Raw genomic sequence first — 24329 nt, 5'->3', positions numbered from 1 at the left:
TTTACAAGCAAAGAATCTTTTGTTTTGAATGCCAGCCCCAAACTCATATAAAAGCTTGTATATTCTTATAACCTTGGTAGGTTCATTAGGTTCATAGAGAACAGAGACAGCTTGGAGGTAGACAGCATAACATCAGATTCAGAGAGAGAGGAAGGAATGGAGAGAGGGAGGGAGGGAGGGAGGGAGGGAGGGAGGGAGGGAGGGAGGGAGGGAGGGAAGAGGAGAGAAGGGATGAAGGGAGAGAAAATGAGCACAAGCTACTCAAAGACATTCTCAGACCTCCTATGTGTCTTTCCCTTTTTGTTTTCTGTCTCTGTGTTTCTGTTTGTCTGTCTGTCACTTCTCCTTTCTTTCATGTATAACATGTCTTTATTTTTATTTTTTATTTATTCTTACCATTATATGCAAACTAAAAAATGTTCAATAAGCAAAGTGCTGTGTTATTCAAAATAACAATAGCTATAATCAAAAGAAATTTAACTTGAAATTATTTATTATATTTTAATCATGAACTTGTTTCTTTATGCAAGTCATACTCTATATTTTTCTCAAAAAATATCTTGTAATCAGTGGTGTTTTTATTTTGTGGATTGAGACATTTATATTTCAAATAATTTGAAAAACGTTCTCAAGACACCAAAGATTCATAAGGTTTAAATTAGGCCATGCCCAGAATCTGAAAAGGGGCACTTATGACATGAAGACTTCATTCAATATATTCTGAAGGTGCTTGGAACCTCAACTGCAGTGTAGATTTAAAAGGAAGAATCTAGAACATATTGTTCTATGAAGAGATAAGCTGATCAGAAACACATGAAATATATTCCTCCCACTGAGGAACATGGTCTCAGGACCTAAATCCAGGATGCAAATTCTAGGTTCCTCACTTTCTTTTGACCTCTAACAGCTCTGTTCCCTCAGTTACAGCATGAAGAAAAACATGGATTTTGCAATCTGTTTGGACTGTTGGAGACTTAAATAAATTTAAATTTAACAGTTATTATTGTTCTTGTCCTATGGAGTGAACTAATTGAATGTTTTCTTTGTAACCACTACCAAGATCGATGTTAGTTTTTAAAAGATCTCATTACCTCAAAACCTCAAGAATAATAAAGGTGTCAAATAACAGCCAATAAGAAAATTCTCTATGCGTATATAGGTGCTGGTATACCTTAGGTTTCCTTTATTTTCTGTTTGTGAGAAGTACTAACAATTGGGTTTTAGAGATTATAACAAATATGATATTCCTAACTGTATGACATTAGTTACTCATTTATGAATGCTGTATAATTAATTTCTGTAGGTATTCTTGTGGTATACTTGAGTCTTAAAACATAATGTGATGTGGTTTTGTTTACAAGACTGTTCTGTGTTGGGGACTTCTGTCTGACCTTTGTCTTATTGTAGTTCTTTTCAGTAGAATTAACTGGCTTCCACACTGCTTAACTTTCAGTGCCTTGTGGGGGAATTTTAACTAAGCGCAAAGGGACTATTTTGTCTCCTGGATATCCTGAGCCTTATGACAACAATTTGAATTGTGTTTGGAAGATCACAGTGCCGGAGGGAGCTGGCATTCAAGTAAGGATATTCTTCTCTTTGTTTTTCGTTGTATGTTTGGAATTAGTATTTTCAGCAGTGACAGAATGCTTAGTATTTGTTCAAGTTCAGCAAATAGTTGGATTGACAAAAGCTGAATAGAAATATATTCACTATTAATATTTTCACCTGAAAGCACACCAAAATCAAGGTTTCAAGGAGACAATAACAAAGACAAAGCAAAATCTTCTACTGCACAAAATAGAATCTTGATATAAGGAACTCAAGGGGTCTGTGTATCAGAGATTCAATAGTGTAATCTTTGGCCCAGATTATTTCTATAAAAGAAGAGGCAAGGCTAGAGTAAAGATGGATTCTCCACAAACACATTTCCAGTAACTTATTCCAAGTAGAACACATCTCCTACAGGTTCATATCTCTGAATAGCCCAATGACTTACGAGGAGGGCTCAAGCAATCAACTGAAGAGCTCAGAGCCCTCAAGATACAATCACATCTTAAAGGCCCTGATTTTGAACATTGCTGTCTAAGAGTAAGTCTTCAGAATAGGACATTGTGAAGAAAACCTAAGAAAGATCCATGCAGTGGTCATTAACATTAAAACATGACAATCAATGGCACTAAACTAAATGTTATTATATTTTCAGACTACTAAATTCAGGGTTGCTAGGTGGATGAAAAATACAGGAACTCACTGCCAAGCGTATGATTGGAGTTAGATGCCTGCTCTCACAGGAAGAAAGAGGTGACCAGCTACTGCAAATCACCTTCAGATGTACATCGTGACACTAACAAAGTTGAAGCACACACCCAGGCAAACACACATAAACATATACACACACAAGCATGCACACAGAGAAAGAGAGATGGAAGGAGGATGGAGGTAGGGAGATAAACAAAAAAATACACAAAAACATGATTTTAAAAACATTAAAGATAACCATGGGTATGGAGTATCTACTTCAGCACTGGCAAGCTACCAGCAGCCACACTGCTAAAGAAAACTGACTTTCGTTTCCTTAGCAGCTCTCAATTTTCGATAGGGATGGAGCCTCAGGAATGTCTCTCTTTTCCACACTGGAATTTTGAATGGTTTGATCTTCTCTAAGTCTCATGTAGGTTAATACAGCTGTTGTGAGTTTATTCGTGCAATGTCTCCTTCATCCCACAGGATTCTTCTCTTTCCTGTGACTTTTACATTCTTCTTAGCCCCTGCTTTTAAAAGATTCCCTAAGCTCAGGGTGGGCTGGAAATAGATGTCCCATCTATAGGTGAGCACCTATAGATATAGGTGACCACTCTTGCTCATTCATAGACAATTATTCTTAGCTGTTTGTTCCGATGTGAAACCTTTACAGGAATCACTGGAAAAGCATGGTTCTTTGAACACAGTTGAGAGCATCAGTAACACATGGGCATAAAGGTAACTATTTAGCAGGCGAGTTGACAACAGGACCATTCAGTAAAACAGCAGGAATCTATTCCCACTGGGATCAAGGACCTCCCTATCCTGGAGCTCTTGACTAGTTTCACAGCATCAGACACAAATACTCTCTGAGGGATAGAGCTGGAATCCTATAAGGAAACAGTTGACTACCCAACAATATTGCAGTGGTGGGTATATCAATTCAGGCAGCATGCAGAATGCAATGTTGAATATAGACAGCTAATTTTTTGTGCATCCAGAACCCTGCATGGCACAGTTCCAGTGCCATGAAAGGTATTCAGCAGGATATTTTCCTAGTTAGCTTGAGATTGATATCTCTCTGTCCTATAAGCCAGTGTGGTGTCTGCAGATGCAGATTGTATCATCCGGTTCTGTGATTAAGCAAGCACTTTGGCAATGACCTGTCCTGATATAAAGGGCTTCTGCAGGAGGCTTCGTCAACTAATGATATATAGGGTGGTGTCTCATAGCTGATGCTAAAAGTTTGGTTTAAAAACACAGGGGATTTTTTGGAGCAATATTGTTCTCAATGCAAAATACCTCTGATCTCATATATAGTCAGCCATTTATATATATATATATATATATATATATATATATATATGTGTGTGTGTGTGTGTGTGTGTGTGTGTGTGTGTGTATAAAATATAATATAAATATTTTATATTTATAAATATATTATAAACATTTAATAAATATTATAATATTTAACTGAAAAAAATTGAGTTTTCACAAAGCTCTTTATATACCTTTGCTTTAGTTGGCCTAGCCATTTTTCTGTCCTTTCCCCCATTCCCCCCCATTTTCCACTTAAATCTTTATCCCTCAGCAAATCTCTTTCTACTCATTTCCTATCAGACCATGTATATTCTACCGTGCTCTTTAAGGCATCTTTCCCTCCCTTGTCTTGTGATCCTTGTATGCTTTTCTCCCGAATAGACGTTTGTGAGAAAAACAAATGATTAAAGACTTCAGTATTGCACATACCTCCAGTTGTACTCTGCAAGAAGAACCCTGTAGAACGTCTTATTAGCCCATTCGTTTATGTGGAATGAAGGTTGTCCTTGATTACTTATATGTTATCAGCTATTTATCTACTACCGTGTCCTATTTTGGGGACTTTGCAGTGTGTCTTTAGTACCTCACGGTCTAATCATGCCATTCTCCCATGAACACCTGGATAATTAAGTCTTTTGCATTGCTGATCTGTTCATTGAGACAACACAGTGTGACATTACAGATTCCCCTGTCATTTTCTAAACATGTCTCCCCACTTTAGTCATTACACCAATATTTTCATGGATCATAGGACCTTTCCTTCACCTGGTTCACCTGCTTCTATTTTTATCCTTGACTCCTGTTTAATGTCAACCCATAATTCAGATACTAATGTCCTCAAGAGTCTGGAGCCCATACACTTTAGACTATGTCATCTTCTTTGCAGACTCTTTATTTTCATGACACCAGTGACTGCTATGAGCTACACATCACCTGAATAATAACAGATAATAAAATCAAAAACAAATGACAAAAATTTAAAAAATAATAGAACAAGAGCTCCTTTAAAAATAAATATATATATAGACAGAATTAGTGACAGTGTTTGGACCAATATAGGAAGCCCGCTTTTCTAATCCCAGATTTATACTATCTAAACTAGCCACTGGAAATTTACAGATAAATTATTGTTAATTTATCGTAATCTTATGATATTTTTTTCCAAATAATTTTTCCATCCTTCTCCCTCTCTCAGCATGCTCTAATATTCATAGAGTTTTTTTCTGTATCATTCTCTCTATGAGCATGTCTCTAACTCCATTTACTGTGTAAGCCAGAAATCTTGAATTTTACTCTCACTTACATGGTGTCTAACAAACTGCACCAAGACTGACTGTCTTTCACAAAACTCTATTTCCATTTGTGTTTCTACCTCAAAAGATCAAGTGGCTTTTATCCTTGGTTCAGACATATTCCCTTCAGTCTATTTCTGAAAAAATGAGTTAAAACCAGCCAATCAACCAAGCAACCGACCACCCAACCAACCAACCAATCATCTACCCCAAAACTTCTCAAAATTAACAACCTCCTACCACTGCGTGCTTTCGTATGGCACCTGCATGTCCCTATCATATTAAACACTCATGGGTATTTGCCCATCTGTGCTCAGTTCTCATTTATTAGTGTGTTGTGTCCACAACATACATTTCTGTTACCATGTGACATCTGGGTTCCTGTAGACACCATGAACCTTATTTCCTTTGTCATTGGCGTTAGCGAGCAGCTCTCCTCATTTGCCTTAACCTTACTCTCATTTCTGTCTGAAACATATTTCTGTGGTAAACCTTTTATGAACTAGATAAAAGTTAAATGTCCTCTTATATGTTTTTATTAGAACACCAATCAGACTTTCCTATTATTTACTAATTGTCTACAGCTCTCTAGAGTGGTGGCCAAGAGTGTTTTGACACATACGGCAGGATGTGGCACTACATGTTCTGTAAATATTTTTAGAAAAGTCAATGCACAGCTCCTCAAGCAGTGGATTTGGAACTCCTTTGGAGAGTTAGAAGTGCATGATAAACTAATAAAATATCTAGAGATGAACTGTGATATATCCCTCACCTTGAACAAATACCCTCAAAACTGCACATGTCAACACCAATGTAAAATCTCACAAAGCATTTTATTCATTGATTCAACCTAGAAAATGGAAGCTGAGTTTAGCAGAGTGGTTAGAAATCTCATAGCATGAAACATATACTGGCTTCTTAATACTCTACAGGTTTGTTTGTCACCTTGAAAATAAGTCCCATATGGATGCTATTATTACACATATCAGACTTAGTGTATATTTTATGATTTAAATGTGACTATTTAGTGTTCTACAAATAATATATAGGTTTAAGAAACATTTAACTGGAGGGCATGGAACTAAACACATATGCATTAAGAACGATATTTAGTATATCAGACCGGGGATGAAATGAATTAGGCTTTGGTAGAAAAAAAAAATCAGAAAAGATTCTAAAACAGCTAGTATTTCATTATTGAGAGTTTTTTTGAGAAAATGTAAACAGAAGACCAATCTGTCATATTAACATGATGTGATATACTTTTCAGAAATGATCAATTTATTTATTTCTCTTTCATTTTATCAGAATGTACCAGGGAGCTATACTTAACAAAAGAACTATTTATGAAATCACGATAAAAAGACTGACTGCATAATTATGAACAACATGAATGCCCTAAGTTTCTATGATTCCAAAGTAAAGGGATAAAATTAGGATTTCTATTGCTGCAATGAAATACAACCAAAATCAACATGGGATGAAAGGGTTTACTTGCTTTACACTTATACATTACTTACTGTTCATCATTAAAAAAATGTCAGGACAGGAACTCAAACAATGCAGGAAGATGGGGGCAAGAACTGAAACAGAAGACATGGAGGACTGAGGACCATCATTTTAGGGACAGTACTACCTACAGTGGGTGGGACCCTCACACATCAATCACTAATTAAGAAGATACCCTATGGATTGCTTACACTCCAACCTAATGGAGACATTTTCTTAATTGAAATTCTAGTCTATCATATAACTTTAGATTATTTAAAGTAGACCCAAAACTATCCAACATACTCCACCACAAAGTTATCCTGTTGCCCTGATAGCCGGTTTTGTCCCAAACTTCCCACAAGGCTGAAACTGAACCATAGACTTTTATTGTCTCTCATTTGACTTTGTGTCCTTGTAGGTTCTCAGTCATTAACTTGCATAAGAGATTCCAGAACACAGCCTGCCAGTTTTTCTGACCATTTCATACTTCTACACTCAATATGGTTTTATGATATCAAGCTGTAATTCTTAGACTGTCAGTCACAAATGGTTTCAGATGTTTGTGAATAAAATAACACCATGAACTGAGCAGCTATTTACTACCTAAAATATTATCTTCTCAATGAATTACAACTGGATATCTAAATCTTGTATCAGTAAACAACATCAAACTAGTAATAGATCCTCTCTTATTCCAGGTCTCTGGTGGATTTCTTACTATTCTATTTCCAACATTGAAGAGCGACCTATATTTCCTTGCTTTTGGCAACATCACTCCGATTCTTGCTTTTGTGGATGGTTTTCTTTCTTATCTACCTGTATATTTTTTTCAGTAAATTTTATTTTCATGTATGTCAAGGTTTTCCATTTCGTTACTTCTAAAAGGTACAACCCATTCACTGAAATAAAGTAATATTTATAAGCTCCTTGTATTAGGATCTGTTGTTTCTCAAATACACTGACAAATCCAAAATTGAATGCATGTTCGTCCCCTTTTATGTGTTGGAGGTAGACCTAGAGATGCTTCTCTTTTGTTCTTCTGCTTTTATGATTTGAATAACTCAGGGAAAAGGAGACATTGTTCTTGAATATCTTGTCTCAGTCCCTTGTTTACATCACATGGGATCCCTCAACTTCTCTCATGTCAACACACGTGACACTAAGAAATTTGCTGCACCTCTTCTGCATCCTAGCTAGTCTGACTGTACAGGTCTTCACTTTCAAGGCTCATCTCCTCTACCAATTCAGGTCTGCACTTGATGTCTTCATTATATCCCCCTCCCCCAATTTGCAATCCTTTAGTGGAAAACTGAAGGCATAATTATACTTTCAAGTGCATAATTATTCTTGCTAGCGTTTAGTATTTAATCAAGCTTTCTCTCCTCACCTCTCTCAGCTAAGATACCTAGCGTTCAATTTACACCACACATTAAGCTTTTGATACGCATTAGGTAGCTTAAATTGTAGGGGATCTGTGAATCAGACACTTTTCTCACAATGACTTTTGTGACGAATTGGAAGTACAAGATTGACGGCATCTCTAGGCCTTTAAATGTGGGAAAGTAGAGGCTACCAGGACATTTCATACCTTGTGACCCTGACTTGTGTTTCTTGTATTTATCATTCAGCTTCACGCCTTGACTGTGTTCTACCGCGCTTCTAAGCATGCATTCAACTTCCCTCTTACATAAAGATTCTCTCCATGGTGGCTAAATTGGATTTACCGAGGGTTCACTGAGTCCAAATCATGGTTTGATTCAGCCACTGTTTCACACACTTAATAATATCTTTCCTTTAGGAGCTTCTCATTACCTTCAGCGCAGATCAAAAGTCAACTCCTGCATGAATCCTTACAAAGTATTTTTAGCACAGTACAATATTTTCTTCCGCTGGGCTGGAGAAAAGAAAAATGCAGAAAATAATTGGGAAGGAATTATTGTTTAAGGAAGTAATGGTTGGAGCTCGAATCCTTGTTCTGGAACAGCGCATTAGATCAGGTGCCAATCACGCAGGCAGGATATCTCCAGCCATGTGGAACTCACCCCTAGAGCAGCAGTACCAGCATGCACTTGAATAGGAGAGTGATGGAGGGCTGTTTTTCAGAAAAGAACTGTTTAATGAGTGGAATTGTCATAACTATGTAGCAAATGAGTGGCTACATTTACACCAGAATCCAGTTAGTTAAAATGAATGCATCCTAATAAATTTCTCCCTTTCCTTCTTGAAAGCTACAAAGCAGTCAATAAAGAATAGAACAGCATCCACTGTTGTGAGTTCCATGGGTTCCTGGAGACCTCATACTGTGCCAAGTGAGGTACAACAAAATAGCACATGTCTGTTTCTTTAAATAAAAGTTAATAGACTCAGAATCGTAGCCCAGTATTTGCCTTCTCACAAAGGGGGCCTTCAAGGTGACTTCTATTTTGACTACATTATTAAAAACAGTCTTTGAAAGATCCATACAAATCCATCATAAAATGCTGCCTGTGGCTGCCTACATTGACAGTAATGTAAATATTAATGGGAAAAATCAAATGGATTTTGTCCACGGAAAGGAGTTCAAGAATAAGCCTACCGAAAATGCACTGAAAAGTCCTCCGTGCTTGTGAGCCACAGATCTATTTATTTTCTTACAGGAGAGCAAAGAGAAAATTGAGCCATTGACAGAAGTCTAGTACCCCAAAGCATTAATGTTAGCTAGTTATTTAGATCATGAATTTGAATTCCTACCACATTAAGCACATTTAGTAACAATACGTTCTGAAATGGAGACATCAACTTCCATGTTATATTTATCATACCTTATGCCAGCTGCTCCCTAAGGCTTTTTTATACAAATTAATTTATGTAGACTGGTAATATCATGCCCCAAATCAGTTATTGCTGATCCATCTATGATATGGACATCTGTTGCCGGACCTTGTGATCTATCTTCAAGTGGTGCTTTTTTTCTGCGTAGGAACATGAATTTTCACACCCAGACTTTTATTTCATAGGTACAAGTCGTTAGCTTTGCCACAGAGCACAACTGGGATTCTCTGGACTTCTACGATGGAGGGGACAGCAATGCACCTAGACTTGGAAGTTATTCAGGTAATAAAGAATCCAAGTTCATTAAGAATGGAAATATAACCAGCAATAGGAAAAATGAATGAAAACAATTGCCACAAACTCTTTCAGTTTAATTATGAACAACACACTGTTACTTAAGCAACAAGAAGGGTTAAAGTATTGCATGGAGTGATACGTGTTCTTTTAAGCTTTCAGGAGTTCTAGTGACCATTTGCCAATATGAGGCGATTCTATTTTTGTGTGATGATCCTTTCATACAAATGGTTTGAATGATATGTGTCATTGTCATTACAGCTAGATGGAGTGCAGGACTCAGCTGGAGGGACTCTAGCAACTGGGTCCTTAGTTACCATGAGGCTTTATGATGGAAGGCAGGTCTGACCTTCTGGTTTCTGTTTACCTCCTGCTTCCTTCATGTCAGGGTTGGCACCCAAGAAAAGTCAGATAAGAAACAATTCAGTATCAAGACACAGTCTATAAGTGATTCTCTGCCTTTTCCCCAAGCAGTCACCAGGACATTTTAAAAGCATCTGTACAAAGCAAGAGTCAACATCCCTTATGAATTTTCCCCTATGAGATATTCCCTATGAATATCACAAGGATATTTGCAGCACTGAACACGCATCTACTTTGTTGTTTATCTCAAAACAGAATGTTGAATTATTCTCAATAATTGGTGTTTGAATCCATTTTGGATACCCGGAGTTTCTGAATAAATAGGCAGGGATTAATTTGTTCGGGCAGATATTTCATATTTTCAAATTCAATAATTGGATGGAACAAGGTTCATTTGCTTCAGAGGTTCAGAAATCCATTATAATACATGTGCTGAGGAAGAAGTTAATATTATTTCAAAACGGGAAATTTTTGAAAACCTAACCATTAGCTTTCCTATCAGAATATAAGAAATATCCAGTATTCAACCTAGTGAAGAATCATGTGTTTATTTTATTTATAAATGTGAATTAATGAATATCTGCTCTAATCCTATAAAAAGTCTTGCATTACTGTGGTTGAAAGATTACATGCAAATTTTAAATAAACTTTATTTTTACCTCACATATAATATTAAAATTTCTATGCATCTCAAAACAACTTTGGCCACACTCTTTCTGTCTCTTTTTCATTTTATGGAACTGTCTGAAGTCATTTCATAGTTCTCTCTCCTTGGAAACAGAAGCAGTGAAATAAAATGGGATAAAGGGGGAAATATTTGTACTAAATTTTCTCAAGTGCTGTTGAGCAAAACACGCTTTTAATTGCAATGGCTTGGGTGCTTAGGAGTTTTTAAAATTTCTTTATTTTTGCTGTGGTCTTTTACACATGATCCTTGACCTGACTTATCAATTGTCATTTTAGGGACAACAATACCTCATCTTCTGAACAGTACATCTAATAATTTATACCTAAATTTCCAATCAGACATCAGTGTGTCTGCTGCAGGATTTCATCTTGAATATACAGGTAAAGGTAATTTATTGACTCCAGAAAAGTTAAAACAGGTTTTTCCATATTTGATTTATCTTATTTTTTATTTTATTGTTATTCTTTAAATGCCTTTTATTTTCTAAGGAGACGTAGAAAAATTGGGCAATCAAATGAAATATTATGTTGGAAAGAAATAGAATACCTAGGAGAAGAAGAAACCATAACTAAAATATATTGTATGAAAAAAATCTATTTTCAATAAGAGAAAAAGAAAACCTTTAGAGCAAAACAAAACTAACATTAAAAAAAACTGTTCTTTTTGTACAAATGACATCACATACAACAAAACAAATATTCAGTCTTATCAAATATTGCTTAAGGTCCCAAACCATTCTCTCAATTCAGTTGAAAACCTTGTATGTAGAAATTGCACACATTTTGGCATACACTATTATTTTTTTTAATGCTGGTAAGAACAACATGATTTTTACCACTTTAATAAATTTATGTAATTAGGATGTTTTATGACTAATGAGGGTTGGTTTCTTTTAATCTAAAATGCGTACTCTGTGTAGATAAGATTGAACTTATATATTTATATTATTTATATTACAGTGCCACATAATGTGTGGAGTTCCTATTATCTGATAAATACTCATAACAAATGTATTGATTAAATAAATGAATGACTAAATCTAATTCTTAGACACAGATCATAAATTAAACATAAATAGACAAATACCCACAGCAATATGATAACATCATTGTTGCTGTTTGTGACAGAATCTAAACAGTACTCTGCACAGTATGCACTTATTATATAGGTCTATTTCTTGACAGCGCCTCTCTATGCATTTTCACTTCAGCATCTCTTGCTTCAGGCCTTTCTGTTCATTGCTAAAAACACAGTGACTTATACTGAAAGTTTTGGGAGAACAAAATTTCCACTGTGAAAGCAGAGAGCCAGAAATGACACATGTGTGCTTGGTAAAGAGGAGTTATTCCGTGTAGCTCTCTATTACTTTAATGGTAGTAGATAATCATCTTAATGACAGAGAACTTTTATGCTGGCAAACTGTTTTAAAGTTCCTGGTTCTCCATTGGGCAGATTTGTTGTCTTTTGGACTGTAGTGTGTATGCCATCTTTCAATAGAAGGGAATGCATGGTAGGAAAAAAAAAATCTCCTCGTGGTTATGAAGAAAAGAAGAGGAAAAGCCAGGGATCACAAAATCTTCTCAAAGAGAATGTATCTGATAAATAAGATCTTCTACTGAGTCTCACCTCTGAAATGTATCTCCCTATTCCAATAAAAATGTACCGGTCTAAGCCTTTCCCACATGGATTTTTTTTTTTGGAGGTCAATAATGGTTCAAACTCTAACATTAGTTATCCAGTGCTAGAGTTATTATATTGTGTTTATGAAGTTCAAAGAAATATATGTATTTTTATAAAAAAAAATTACAAATATGTAAAGAAAACTCATTCATTCAATTTGCATAAAATTTGAGCACCATTTCTTTGAGAGCGACAATTTTCAACACAGAGTATTTGAAGTTACTCATGCTACAGGCTCCTTTGAAGTAATATTAATCTTTAGAAGAGACAGAAAGGCTAAGAAAGAACACATTGCTATCCACACAGTAATAGATATATATGGTAGACATATATGTGGTAGGAAACACAGAACAATAAATGTGTGAATTCCATGTGTAAAGTTCACAGAAAGTTTCAAAGATGAGGTGACATTTGTGCATAGTCTTAAAAACTGGCTAGAAGCTTAAGTTAGATAAGAAAGAATATTTTCAACAGAACAAACTTTATGTTCATAAAGAGTTGTGGAACATTTCAAACTAGGGGAGCTGCATCTATTTTAGGATGTTTGGCACATAAGGTTAAAGGAAGCAGTAGTAACTAAGGCTTCTGCCAAAAGCATCCCTACCTATTGCTTTATTGCAGGGGGTCTAGTTCAAAGCTTTCATCCATTTTTGTAGTCCTGTATTCTGCAGAGTATTATATTATCATATTTATATGTAGCTTGAAGAAGTTTTATTAAGCATTTTGTGTATAGCATTGCATCTCTAATATGTATTATTTAATGCAAAACAAATTATTACTTGTATATAGTAAGCATTAAAATGTAATTTGTATTCAATGGTTATTTAGATAATTTTGTATTATATATTGTTGAAAAATATTATTTCCCACAAATAAGAGAAATGGATCCAGATCTTAATAAAAAATATAGGTGCTGGTAATGTAATTTGGCTTCTCAGATAAGTAAACGTTTGGCAGACCTAAGGGAAATGAATGAATAATATTCTCAAACGTCATAATTTTAGACTTTAAAAGCTCATAATTTTATCGAAAGAAAGATGTATATCATTATATATATAACTTAGTATCGTAAATCCTCATATTTGCTTTCAAAAGTAGTACTTAGTGCTTGTGCACTTGGAAGCACACTGGTTTCTCCTGCAGGGGATTGGAAGGTTAATGAGTCACTTTTCTAGTTGCATGGAAACTTAATAGTGTAGAACATGCTCATAAGCTGAGATATTAAAGACTGCCAGAGTTTTCTACATCAAATTCTCTACCAGGATAAAAAAATGAGAGAGAGAGAGAGAGAGAGAGAGAGAGAGGACTTATTATTGGCGAAGAATGAACATTTGAACAAATTGGGCATGACTCTCACAATATTGCTTTTTCTACAGACCTAGAAGTTATTCAAAGATGACAGATTTATTTAAATCCATATATTGTAAAGTCAATATTTTCAATGCTGTGCTTTGGGTTCAGGCTGATTCCTAATACAAATAACTAAAGAAAAAACAAAACGAAACAAAACAAAACAAAGCAAAATCCAAAGCCATTAGTATAGTGTTAAGAACAATGTTCAATATTATTTCAGAAACTGTAGACTAGTGTCTAGTAAGGAAAGAATAAGCAAATAGTTTAAGTAGTGTATTATTAATTATCCACACAGCAACATGAAAGCATTAATGTCCCTTTTTAATTGGAGCCAAAACTCTAAATACTTCCTGGATTAAAGTAAATAGAATTATAAATATCAGCTAATGGTAAATACTGTAATAAAAAAGCGCATAAATGTAATTAAATAATAATTTTATCAAATTATAAATTCTTTGGGAGAAAATGACCTTTTTAGTTAAACTAAATAAATCCCTTAATAAACAGCATATCTGGCGATATTGTCTCATTAAAAGACTCCAGCTCCATGTGTTGGTTTTCTTCAGTGATTAAAATAGAAAGATGAAAGCATGTGATGCAATAGAGAGGAAGAAAAAGTTTCAGATGATGAACAAGTGGTCACAAGTCGGAGAGAGGGCAGGGAAAGAAAGGAAATACATGGGGGAAAATCACACTCTACGTTGTAGGCAGTTAATCACTGCCGCTAGAAGCCTAAGCAGAAGCCTAAAGTTCTTTTAATTAGTAGGAACACTGTTGGAATAGGCTTCACGTTATACTGTAGTGGTCTCCTATCTCGACGGCAGGAAAGACTGGCTACAACAGGATCCTTCTATAGGCGTTTATTGCGGGGGTCTGATTAAAGTGGCAAAAGACCCCAGCCCAGAAATCAACCCTCCTTAAATATGCTTAGGAGGACTGTGTTGCTACCTGATTGGTGCATTCTGTTCGCCCTAATTAGCATACTGGGGACTAGAGAATGAGTCAGCATGAGTCAGCAAAACAGGCATATGTGCATGCGCACTTAGGTTGTTTATCTCAAAGCTGGCCAACCTCCCTTCAGGCTGGGCGCCATCTTGTAATGGCGAATGTGGTGGCTTCCCACATTATACTCCTGTTTTCTAATCAGTAATGTCATCAGCATAGTATTAGCGAACTTCTGAGGCTAATGCTAACGGAATAGTGGTAAGTGGAATGCGATATTTTAAAGATTAAGTACAGCTTTATTGAATTAAAATCACTGCATTTTGCTCTGGTTAAAGAGAAGCTGAGATCCAAGAGGCAACAGCAGAAGTTCGAGTCTAGTTAGAGAGGCCGACTAATAGTAAACACGATAGGGGATCAAGGACACATGTCGCCTCTGTGGTTTGGATTGGGAGCCTGGTCTAGGAGTGACAGGAAGGCTGCCTGTGCACTCAGCGAGAGTTCCCCGGAATGACTTCATACAATGCTCAGGACCCACGCCCAGGAGCTACTTCTGCTTTCAAGTAATACATTTTGTTTAAAAGAAACACGTGCACTTATATCAGGACTCAGAAAATGATTTATTAAATAGACAAATACCTACTTTGTGGTAGGGTAAGAACCTGTCTATTCTTGAAGCAGATTACATTACCTAGACTTGCAAGTTTCTAAGTTTCCTATGTTCCAAGATAGGCTTTGAATTCGATATCTTTTGTGTGTCATACCTGTGTTTGGCTTATTATGTTTAACATAATATCCGCAGTCCCATTGATACTTCCACAATTTATAGGACTACTGTGAAGGTTTATTGGAAAACAAGGTTCTCCCGTGAATACATGCCATGTTTTTGTTGTTGTGTTTTTGTTTGTCTTCTTCTTCTGACAACTAGGTTGTCAGTTCAACTTGCTTTTCTGTGGTGCAGTGGGGTAGGATATCTTCCTCCTGTGTTCTTTCTTTTTCTGTGTTAATAGCAGTAGTGGAAGTGCTTATGCAAGCTGAAGTTCCAGTGTTTTAAGGAATGTCTATAATGGTTTTCATGATGACTTTAATAATTTGTGTTTCTACTCAAGAGGTACTTTCTAAAAAGGAACTAAATTTAGGCCATACACATCACAGACTTTTTATGCAGTTGGGCATCTGAGAAGTAAACTGAGTGGTGCTTATTAGAGTTATATAATAATAATAGTAGTAGTAGTAGTATTAGTATTAGTAGTAGTAGTAGTAGTAGTAGTAAATTATTATCATATTGTGTTATATATTCAGCCAAAGCTTTAGTAACTACCTTATCTCTCTCTCTCTCTCTCTCTGTGTGTGTGTGTGTGCATGTGTGGTGTGTGTGTGCGCATGTGTGTAAAAAAAGAATAAATTATAATTTTATTATAATTTTTATTATTTTTATATTTATATATTATATATTTAATACATGTTTATATATATGAATATTTTATTATAAATAATTGTATTATTATTATTAGCCTTGTGGAGAACATACCTATTTCACTCCATGTCTTTGGTAATTCACTTTTGGCAAACACTAAAATGATATTCTACGCACAGGGTAACATAAGGGAGGAAACACAATGGGGAAATAAGAATCTCATAATATCACTACAAACTCTAGTAACAGATGTAAAAGGCTTTGAGGTTTTTTATAAAAAAAAAAGTTCTTTTTTCATCCAAGAAAGCACACTTTTACTATGTATCTAAATGAATGTTTTAAATAGTAGAAGTTTCAGGAAACGTGGCAGGTGTTCTGTCTTGGGAATCAGAAATTTGGCTCAGATTACTTCCATAGAGCAATGGTTTTACCCATCTGACTTGTAAAGAGGAAAGAAATAACAAACTAGATTATTGATAACATAATTACTACATAGAAAAAAAATCATCCTGCCTTTCCCCCTTTAAGCAGCAAATGCTGGCACATAAGCTAGTTTTACAGAGTTGCTTGCACTCATCTTTCTCCACTGGTCCAAGCATTTGATTTGGAAGGTGACCCCTGGCAGCGAGCTCATCATTTATTGCAGACAAAATAGAGCCTTCTTCTGCACAGCACATCTTTTTCATAACCATCTATTTTCAGGAACTGTAGATATTTGACAATTTTTATCACCTTCTCCCTGTATTCTATTCAATAAAGACCATCTCCTCAGACCGCTCATTCCAATAAGAATTTACTGCATCATTTCTTGTAGGCCTTTAGTAGAATTCTTTCATTTGCATAAAGCAGGTTTATAATTTGGGTTTTACTTTTGTTAAGACTTTCCAGCTTTGCTGTCATATCCTTACACATGTCCTTCTCTGTTGGTGAACTCCATTATGACACTTTTCTGGTTCTATGATTCTTTTCTGTTACCCAAACAAAGCCTTGGCCTTTTTAACCTAGCCAGTCAAACAGAGATTCTAGCTCTGTATCTTAGATATTGTAGCCTTTCTGTCTTTGTTAAAAAGCTCAATGTTTTTATTAAATAAGGATTTATTGGTTTTGGTACATGTGTTTATGTGCCACATACATGAAAGACTAGTTTAACAGCATATGTGTAGACGATAGGGGAAATAAAATGGAGGAACACATTCTTTGCTTCCACCCACACAGCTTCCAGGGACTGAAACACCAACCAGTGAGTTCACATGGAGAGACCCATGGCTCCAGGTCCATATGTAGCAAAGGATAGCATTGTCTGGCATCAGTGGGAGGAGAGGACTTTGGTCCAGCAAAGACTCATTTTCCCAGTGTAGGGGAATGCCAAGGTGCTGAGGTGGGAGTGGTTGGGAGAGAGAGCATCTTCATGGAGGCAATGGAAGGGGAAGGGGGATGGGATTGGGGGAGAAGAATAACATCTGAAATGTAAATGCAGATAATTTTCAATAAAAAAAATTGGGGGAAAAATGAATAAATCTTTTTTTAAAAAACGTTTTGCAGTGGGTACATTTACACACTGATCCACCACACAAGGTCCCTTTCCATCCTTAATACGCCTCCCCAGTTATTCACTCTGCCAATTCTGAAAACTCAGGATTGGGCTGTTAACATTGAAGACTAAAAGACACAATGTGAACTCTTGCTCCATGTATCCTGCCACCAACCAGATGGACAGAGATTAGACAGAAATATATATTCCTGTATATTAGACAGAAATAATGTACTTAAACTTCCAGAAAACACTGTATTCCAGGAAAGAAAATCGGATGAAGATTTGAGAGGTCAATAATATGAAGGCAGGGAAAGGTGCTAGTGTGGTGCTCAAGGCAGATATTACAGATGACGGCATTTAATAGGCTAAGATGTGATCCAGAGATAAGTTTTGATGGTAAGAAAGAAAAGATTTTAAGGAACCAGTCAGAACGAAATGCAGAAGGCATACACATGAAGGGAAAAGAGGCAAAGAAGAACCAGTGTCTCCAAAGCCTCATCTTTAGTATAACTGGAATCGGGAAGGATTAGAGAAAAGGATATGAAGGTCTCTGATTTTCAAGGTACTGTCAGTTTTATAATTATTAATGGCTAGATGATGATTTTTAATTAAAATCTTTAAATTATCTCTCTTAACGAGTATTCAATGACTTTGGGGAGATAGGCTCCACATTTTTATTTCCAACATAGAACCGCACAGCGTGATGCTCATTTACCTCCTCAGTAACAAACTGTCAGAAAACAGACAAAAATGTATACGTTAATCCAAGAGAGCTCAGTGCTTTGGGTAGTGGTGGACAGCAGACGGCATTTTCTTCCCATATCTAAGCATCGCTCAGCAAGCCAGCTGGAGCAAAGTAGCTGCTCTCCAGTAAGTTACTTCCTTTTACAGAGATAACTTTTTAAAAAAAAATTTATTTAAAGGAACATATAACCACACTTTAAGGCAGTCATATAGGGGACCAATTTACATGAATGGGTGTTTCATGTGAATGTAAGTCTGTGTATCCAGTGTGAACCTAGGGTTTTAGGAGGGCCACAAGAGGGCACAGATTCCCAGGAATAGAGCAAACAGATTGTTGTGATATGGGTGCTGGGAATTGAACTCAGGTTCTTTGTAAAACTCTTAATTACTGAGTGATCTCTCTTCAACTCTAAGGCAAGATATACATATATTTATATTTTATATAAAGTATTGTATATACCATCTTTGATCCATTTTTACCAGCCCAGTCTACCCTCTGAAAGTTCCTCATCCCATTCCTCCTCCACATCTTCAAGAGGACATCTCCACCCCCACCCACACCCTGCCAGGACTCCCCTCTCCCTGAGACCTCAAGTCTCCAGAGAGTTAGGTGCCTCTTTTCTCTCACTGTGGCCAGTAAGTTACTTTAAAAATCAATTCCTTAAGGATGAAAGACTAGATGTAAAAAAAAAAAAAAAAAAAAAAAAAAAACCTAATATTTTTCAGTCTCCATATAGTAGGCTCTTGAGCAAGAAGATAAATATATCATAGCTTATGAGAAAACACGAAGAGTTAGGTGGATATAAGCATCTGTTGAGAGAGGAGGAACAATGTTGGTGAAAACGTGAGTTTGAATATGATTAGTATATTCATTATCCCATTGAAAAATAGAAATTATGACATGCTCCTGCTGAAAGTATCAGCTGTACAGACTTTACTCAGAAACTCCTATAGTCTCTAATACATATGTCTAAGTAAATGTCTTACATATCTTTTAAAATGAAGCTAATTCTTTTGTTACGTTTTGATAAAAGTTATGCCCTTATGAATTCAACTAATATAATGGTACATTTTTAAAAGGCAGTTTTAGCTTGTATGTCCAATGTTTGAATTTATTTTTCATACCTTATAGTTGAAGCAAATGTTATTTTAATAGTTTTGAAGCAACATTTTGGAGGTACATTGGTTTATTTGTTAATAAAGTAATGGGAGGTATTTTGTACTCACATTGCATCAGGTGGTTACCCATCCCAAGAGCATCTAATGTTTGCTGGAAACTGTCAGCACTGTTTACCACTTTCATCATCATCCCTATAAAACCATACTTAAGATTCTATTGTTATTGTACTTTGATCATTTTCCCTCAAATCCTGACACACGCATGCATGAATTCTAAATACAAAAAGTGAAGTTTAGTGAGTAATCTCAGTCCTGGAAATTTTTAGTTAGCAAGTGACACAGAGTATTATAAATTTTTGTTTCAGAATATGCAATCTTTAATCAGGCCTTGTATTTTTCTTTTCCTATGCTTTTCAACTTCATCAACTGTTAAGATCATTGCTGAGCATGTATTGAGAACTTTAAATGCAGGAAGCTTTAGTTGCAAGAAAAGACATTTTGACAAACCATTGCAAAATAGTTTAGGCATTATTAATCTGATTATGCTACTCAAGATGTCTCAGATAACAGTGCATTATAATCATTTTGAAGCCCCTTAGAATATCTAAGGGATATCTGCTGTCACAGAATTTCATGTGTTCTACTGGGACTCAGATGGGTGCTTATATTTTTGCTTAGCCCTTTGTGTTAATTTCACCATGATCAATGCAAGAATGTGCTGCCTACTTAAGGTAATACTCAGAGGATATGAAATTCTATCTCTGTGACTCCTGGTAATGTAGTAATTCAGGGCTCCCTAAAACCAACCAAACCAAACTAAAGCAAATCAAAACTTAGCAAAACAAAAGTTATGTTTGCAGAGCAGCAACAACAGGAAAACATACATGTGTATACCATGTGTACTGGAAGAAGCCTACAGGAAGGACCTGAATACAGCTTTGTAGTCAGCCTAAAGGTTCTTGCCTTAAGTAGTTTTATGACTAAAAATATTTATATTGTATAAGTCTCCTCACTTATAAAATGTATTCTAAACTGCAAGATTGTTTTCAATTAAATGAGATTATCTGGGTGAATAGTTTATTGAGATTTCATAAGTTCTAAAATCACTGTTTTTATTTTTTCATTGTTAGAAAGGTAACACATACAGTGGGAAGTCAGAGAGTAATATTTTATTATTTTATTTTATGTGTACGGGTGTTTTGTTGTGGTGTGTGCTGGTCCATCACTCCTGTGTCTGGCACTTGCAGAAGCCAGAAGGTTTCAGATCCTATGGCACTGGAGTTACATCTGGTTTCCAAGCCACTAAGTAGGTGGTGCTGGGAACTGAACACCTTGAAAGTTTACTTTCAAAGTACTTTGAAGACTCCAGTTTCCAAGCAGTATTTTAAATGCTGGAATATTTAATTAAGAACTTGAGCACTCGGCAAATACACTGTCACATAGAAACAGTAAGCCTATTGAAGGGTTTCTTAAAGAGTAATCTGTTTTGCATTTTTGAAAGATGGTCTTAATTTAAAAACTGAACAATGCATAGGACAGAAAGAGGCATGCAGAGGCTGTCGGGTCATGCCAGAATCTCTCACTATCATGGCATAATTGTGATATCCAAATTAAATGTTGCCAAATCAGATCAGTGTAAGGTCATCCTAAGAGGCCTGTACCCTCTCAATGAAAGAGGGTGTTTTTTTGAATTCTGACTTTGTGTTTTGGTTTTCATTTTATAACATATCACCTCTGATATTTCTATGGCTTGTGTAATCCATCTAGAGAGCTGGACTCTCCATCTCTTCTGAGTTTTAGGTCTTAGGTAATGATTTTAAAAAGAAAATCTATGTAGGCTTCCATCTTGGAGTAGACTAGCTCTTTCTGTTTAATTTATTCTCTCTAAATTTTATGACTTTACAAATAATCAAAGTGCCAAGTATTCAGTATTGCAGTTAAAACACGAGTATATATATATATATATATATATATATATATATATATATATATGTGTGTGTGTGTGTGTGTGTGTGTGTGTGTGTGTGTGTGTGTGTATAATCTAGTTTTAAGAATCCAATATATTACAGAATAGAAAATATTAGAAATCATAAACAAACTGGCCTGATATCAAAATGTAGAACACATAAATCTAATTTTGGGGCTATATATTTTTCTAAGACGGAAACATTATAGGGTTAGTTAGGAGCACTTGCCTTTTATCTTGATATTTTATGGCTTTGGTTACTATGTGATGGCATAAGCTACATTGTTCCTTATATACTGAGTATTTTTGAAGTCTCACACAGATAAATGTGGCTTCATCAAATTCTTTTTGGTCAGCCACAGGCATTGATGTTTCTCTCTCTCTCCGACAAAAACAAAATAATAGGTATTAATTCTTGGATTTATACATTTTGCTTTTTCTTATTTAACTGCTTGCTTGTTTTGTTAAAAGGAGACGGCTTCCTGGCTGTAATTTATATATTTGATTATCACATTTTTAAATGAGAGAATATGTACTAAGTTCAGGGGATTTCAATGAAGATGTCAATTATTTGTAGTCTTTCCATTTGAGACTTATCAGTTTCTGGTTGTTCAATTGCTTTGATTTTATAGAACATCTTAATTTATAATTTGGGATTAATATTTATGTGATTTTAATAAACATATGTCATTTCCTTAACTTCTCAAGGCATACATTTAATTAAAAACTATATATGACAAATGCACATTTGACATTATTTTAAGTAAATAAAATTTCTTCTTTTTAGGAAATTATCCTGTTTTGTTTTCAACACAGGCTCTTATTTTGTAAATTTGTCTGAAACTTTCTTTTAGACCAGTTTGGCCCAGAACTTACGTATGATCAGCCTGCTTCTATATTCTGCCGAAATTAAAATTATTCACCACTAAACCTGGCTTTGAGAAAATTTGAAAATTTATCCCATTAAAATCAGAAATGAGACTGGGTGGCCACTGTCCTTATTTTTTTCAGTATAAAATGGAACCACTAGTTAAAACAATGAAACAAGAGAAGAAAAATAAAATGTTGCAGTTAAATATTAAAAAGTTATTTACCTGTTATCCCACACTAAGGCTGGCACCCGTGGGGCCACATGATACTGTAGGGTATCTCTAACTTAACAGATCCATGCCACCTCTAAGAACTCAGGTGCGGTTCACTCTACTACTCCTGAATGTTTTCATTCACTTTCCCCTACCACCTTGTAAAAATATGATTCCACAACCATTAATTTACCAAACAGGTTTATATGCTAAATTCTCAATCCACAAACCCTCTACACAATAAGCTTACAACCAGTGGACAAAGAAATAAACTGACCATCTAGCTAAGATAAATTGACCCATAGAAACCCTTAGAAATAATCATAGCCACCTTATCAATCTAGGGATGTGTCAAGAGAAACGTGCATAACTGCTTCCATCTTCTTCCTCTGTGAATCTCCTGCTTTCTCCTTCTCTTCTATCTTCTCAGCTCTCTTTCTTCACACCACTCTCCATTGTACAAACATGTAACACCTTGACATCAATCTACAATAAAGGATTCAAATACAAAAAAAAAGTGAATTTATCTCTATTCACCAATGATTGAGATAATATATGATACATATATGAAATATTATAAATATGAATGACATGGGAAACCAGAAGTGATCAACATTTTCAGCAAAGTGGCCGAATACAAAATCAACTTCCAAATATTAGAAGCCATTTTTCATACCAGTCAACAAATAAGCTATGGAAGAGATCAAGAAACAATTCTACTCACATCAGCATCAAGAATATTTAGAATTGAACCTAACAAAGCAGTCTAATGTTATAAGGAAAAAGGTACAACTTGGTAATGCAAAAATTCTTCAGGGACCTTTGTGTCATTTACAAATTAATGTAGTGGTTTCTGTTTTCAATTTATAACATACACACTTTTCAAGGAAGAACTATAGACACCAATGAAATAAAATTTACAAGTCCTTTGAGGGACCTTAGACATCTTCAAGATCCAACAGCACAGTCTCCAAAGTATACCAACATACAACTCACCTAACTGATACACATTTCTAGAGCACACACAAATGATAATTTATCATTTTACCAATAATAAAAATGTTCTAAAGGTTGGAAAAGTAGAGCGATCAGAAGGTCTTAATCTTTTTCACTAAGTGTAGGGCTAGACTGAATTTCCCAAATCACAAAAATACTACCCAAAACCAGAAATGTCTGTAAATGTATCTATTTGACTTTATCTTATCATCAAAGCTTTGATTCAGCACTGTGATTTTATTGTTTTCTGTCCCCAAGCAATTTGCTTAAGACTTAATGCATTAGGCGCTAATGAGTTTACTTTTACAATCACTAAAATGCTTTCTTCCCCTGAGCTAATTACATAATTGATTATTTGAGAAAAACAGGGATTTTAAGATTAATTATATTTTTACTCAGTAATTTCCTTGTTGTCACTTCACACCAGCTTCTTATAAATTTTACAACATAGAAAAGCTCCACACCCAAATTACAATACTAATATCTGTCATTTCTAATTATAATTTCCATTAACACTGAATAAGTCCCATGAAATAAGGATAGTAAATCTTTACAAACACATTCCATTCCATTCCTTAACCTATAAAATAGTTATAGATTAATTATACTTTATCTTTTTTTGATTAAGACTTATTTTCTGATCCTCTTGGTGACTGTCCCTGTTTTGGAGACACTTTACAGTTTTACCTTGTTTGGATGCCTTTATAAATACTTCTATTTTTATCTTAAATCTAAAGCACCATTCTTGGTCCATGGATTTTCTAACCCTAAACCAGATAACATCTTTATTCCCTCAATAAAAGATGCTTCCTATTTTGAGTCAGTAGAGTGCTGAAGGGTTTTAAATAGTTTTATTTTATGTTATATTTACTTATGTGACCTTACTTATTTTTCTTATTACTTATTATTTGTCTAATCCTAAAGTACCATATGAAATATTTATTTATTCAAAGAAATACATTTTTACAACAACAGAAAACTCCCTAACAAGGTCAT

General features: G+C 35.2%; 1 protein-coding gene across 3 annotated transcripts in view; it reads left to right on the top strand.

The window, feature by feature from the left end:
* The window catches only part of CSMD3 (CUB and Sushi multiple domains 3), a gene marked incomplete at both ends in the record, with an annotated part of 1162760 nt that overhangs the window by 1028508 nt on the left and 109923 nt on the right, over window positions 1-24329 (top strand). For all 3 annotated transcript variants that reach the window (XM_080909303.1, XM_080909302.1, XM_080909301.1), the window contains 3 exons: window positions 1454-1578; window positions 9341-9437; window positions 10776-10880. In XM_080909303.1, coding sequence (XP_080765429.1) covers window positions 1454-1578; window positions 9341-9437; window positions 10776-10880 — 327 coding nt within the window. The remainder of the gene's footprint in view (window positions 1-1453; window positions 1579-9340; window positions 9438-10775; window positions 10881-24329) is intronic.

This window comes from Micromys minutus, assembly GCF_963924665.1.
Source record: "Micromys minutus genome assembly, chromosome: 33".
NCBI lineage: Eukaryota > Metazoa > Chordata > Mammalia > Rodentia > Muridae > Micromys > Micromys minutus.
Note: the sequence above shows the minus strand (reverse complement) of the source record. Positions and strands in the feature narration are given on the sequence as shown.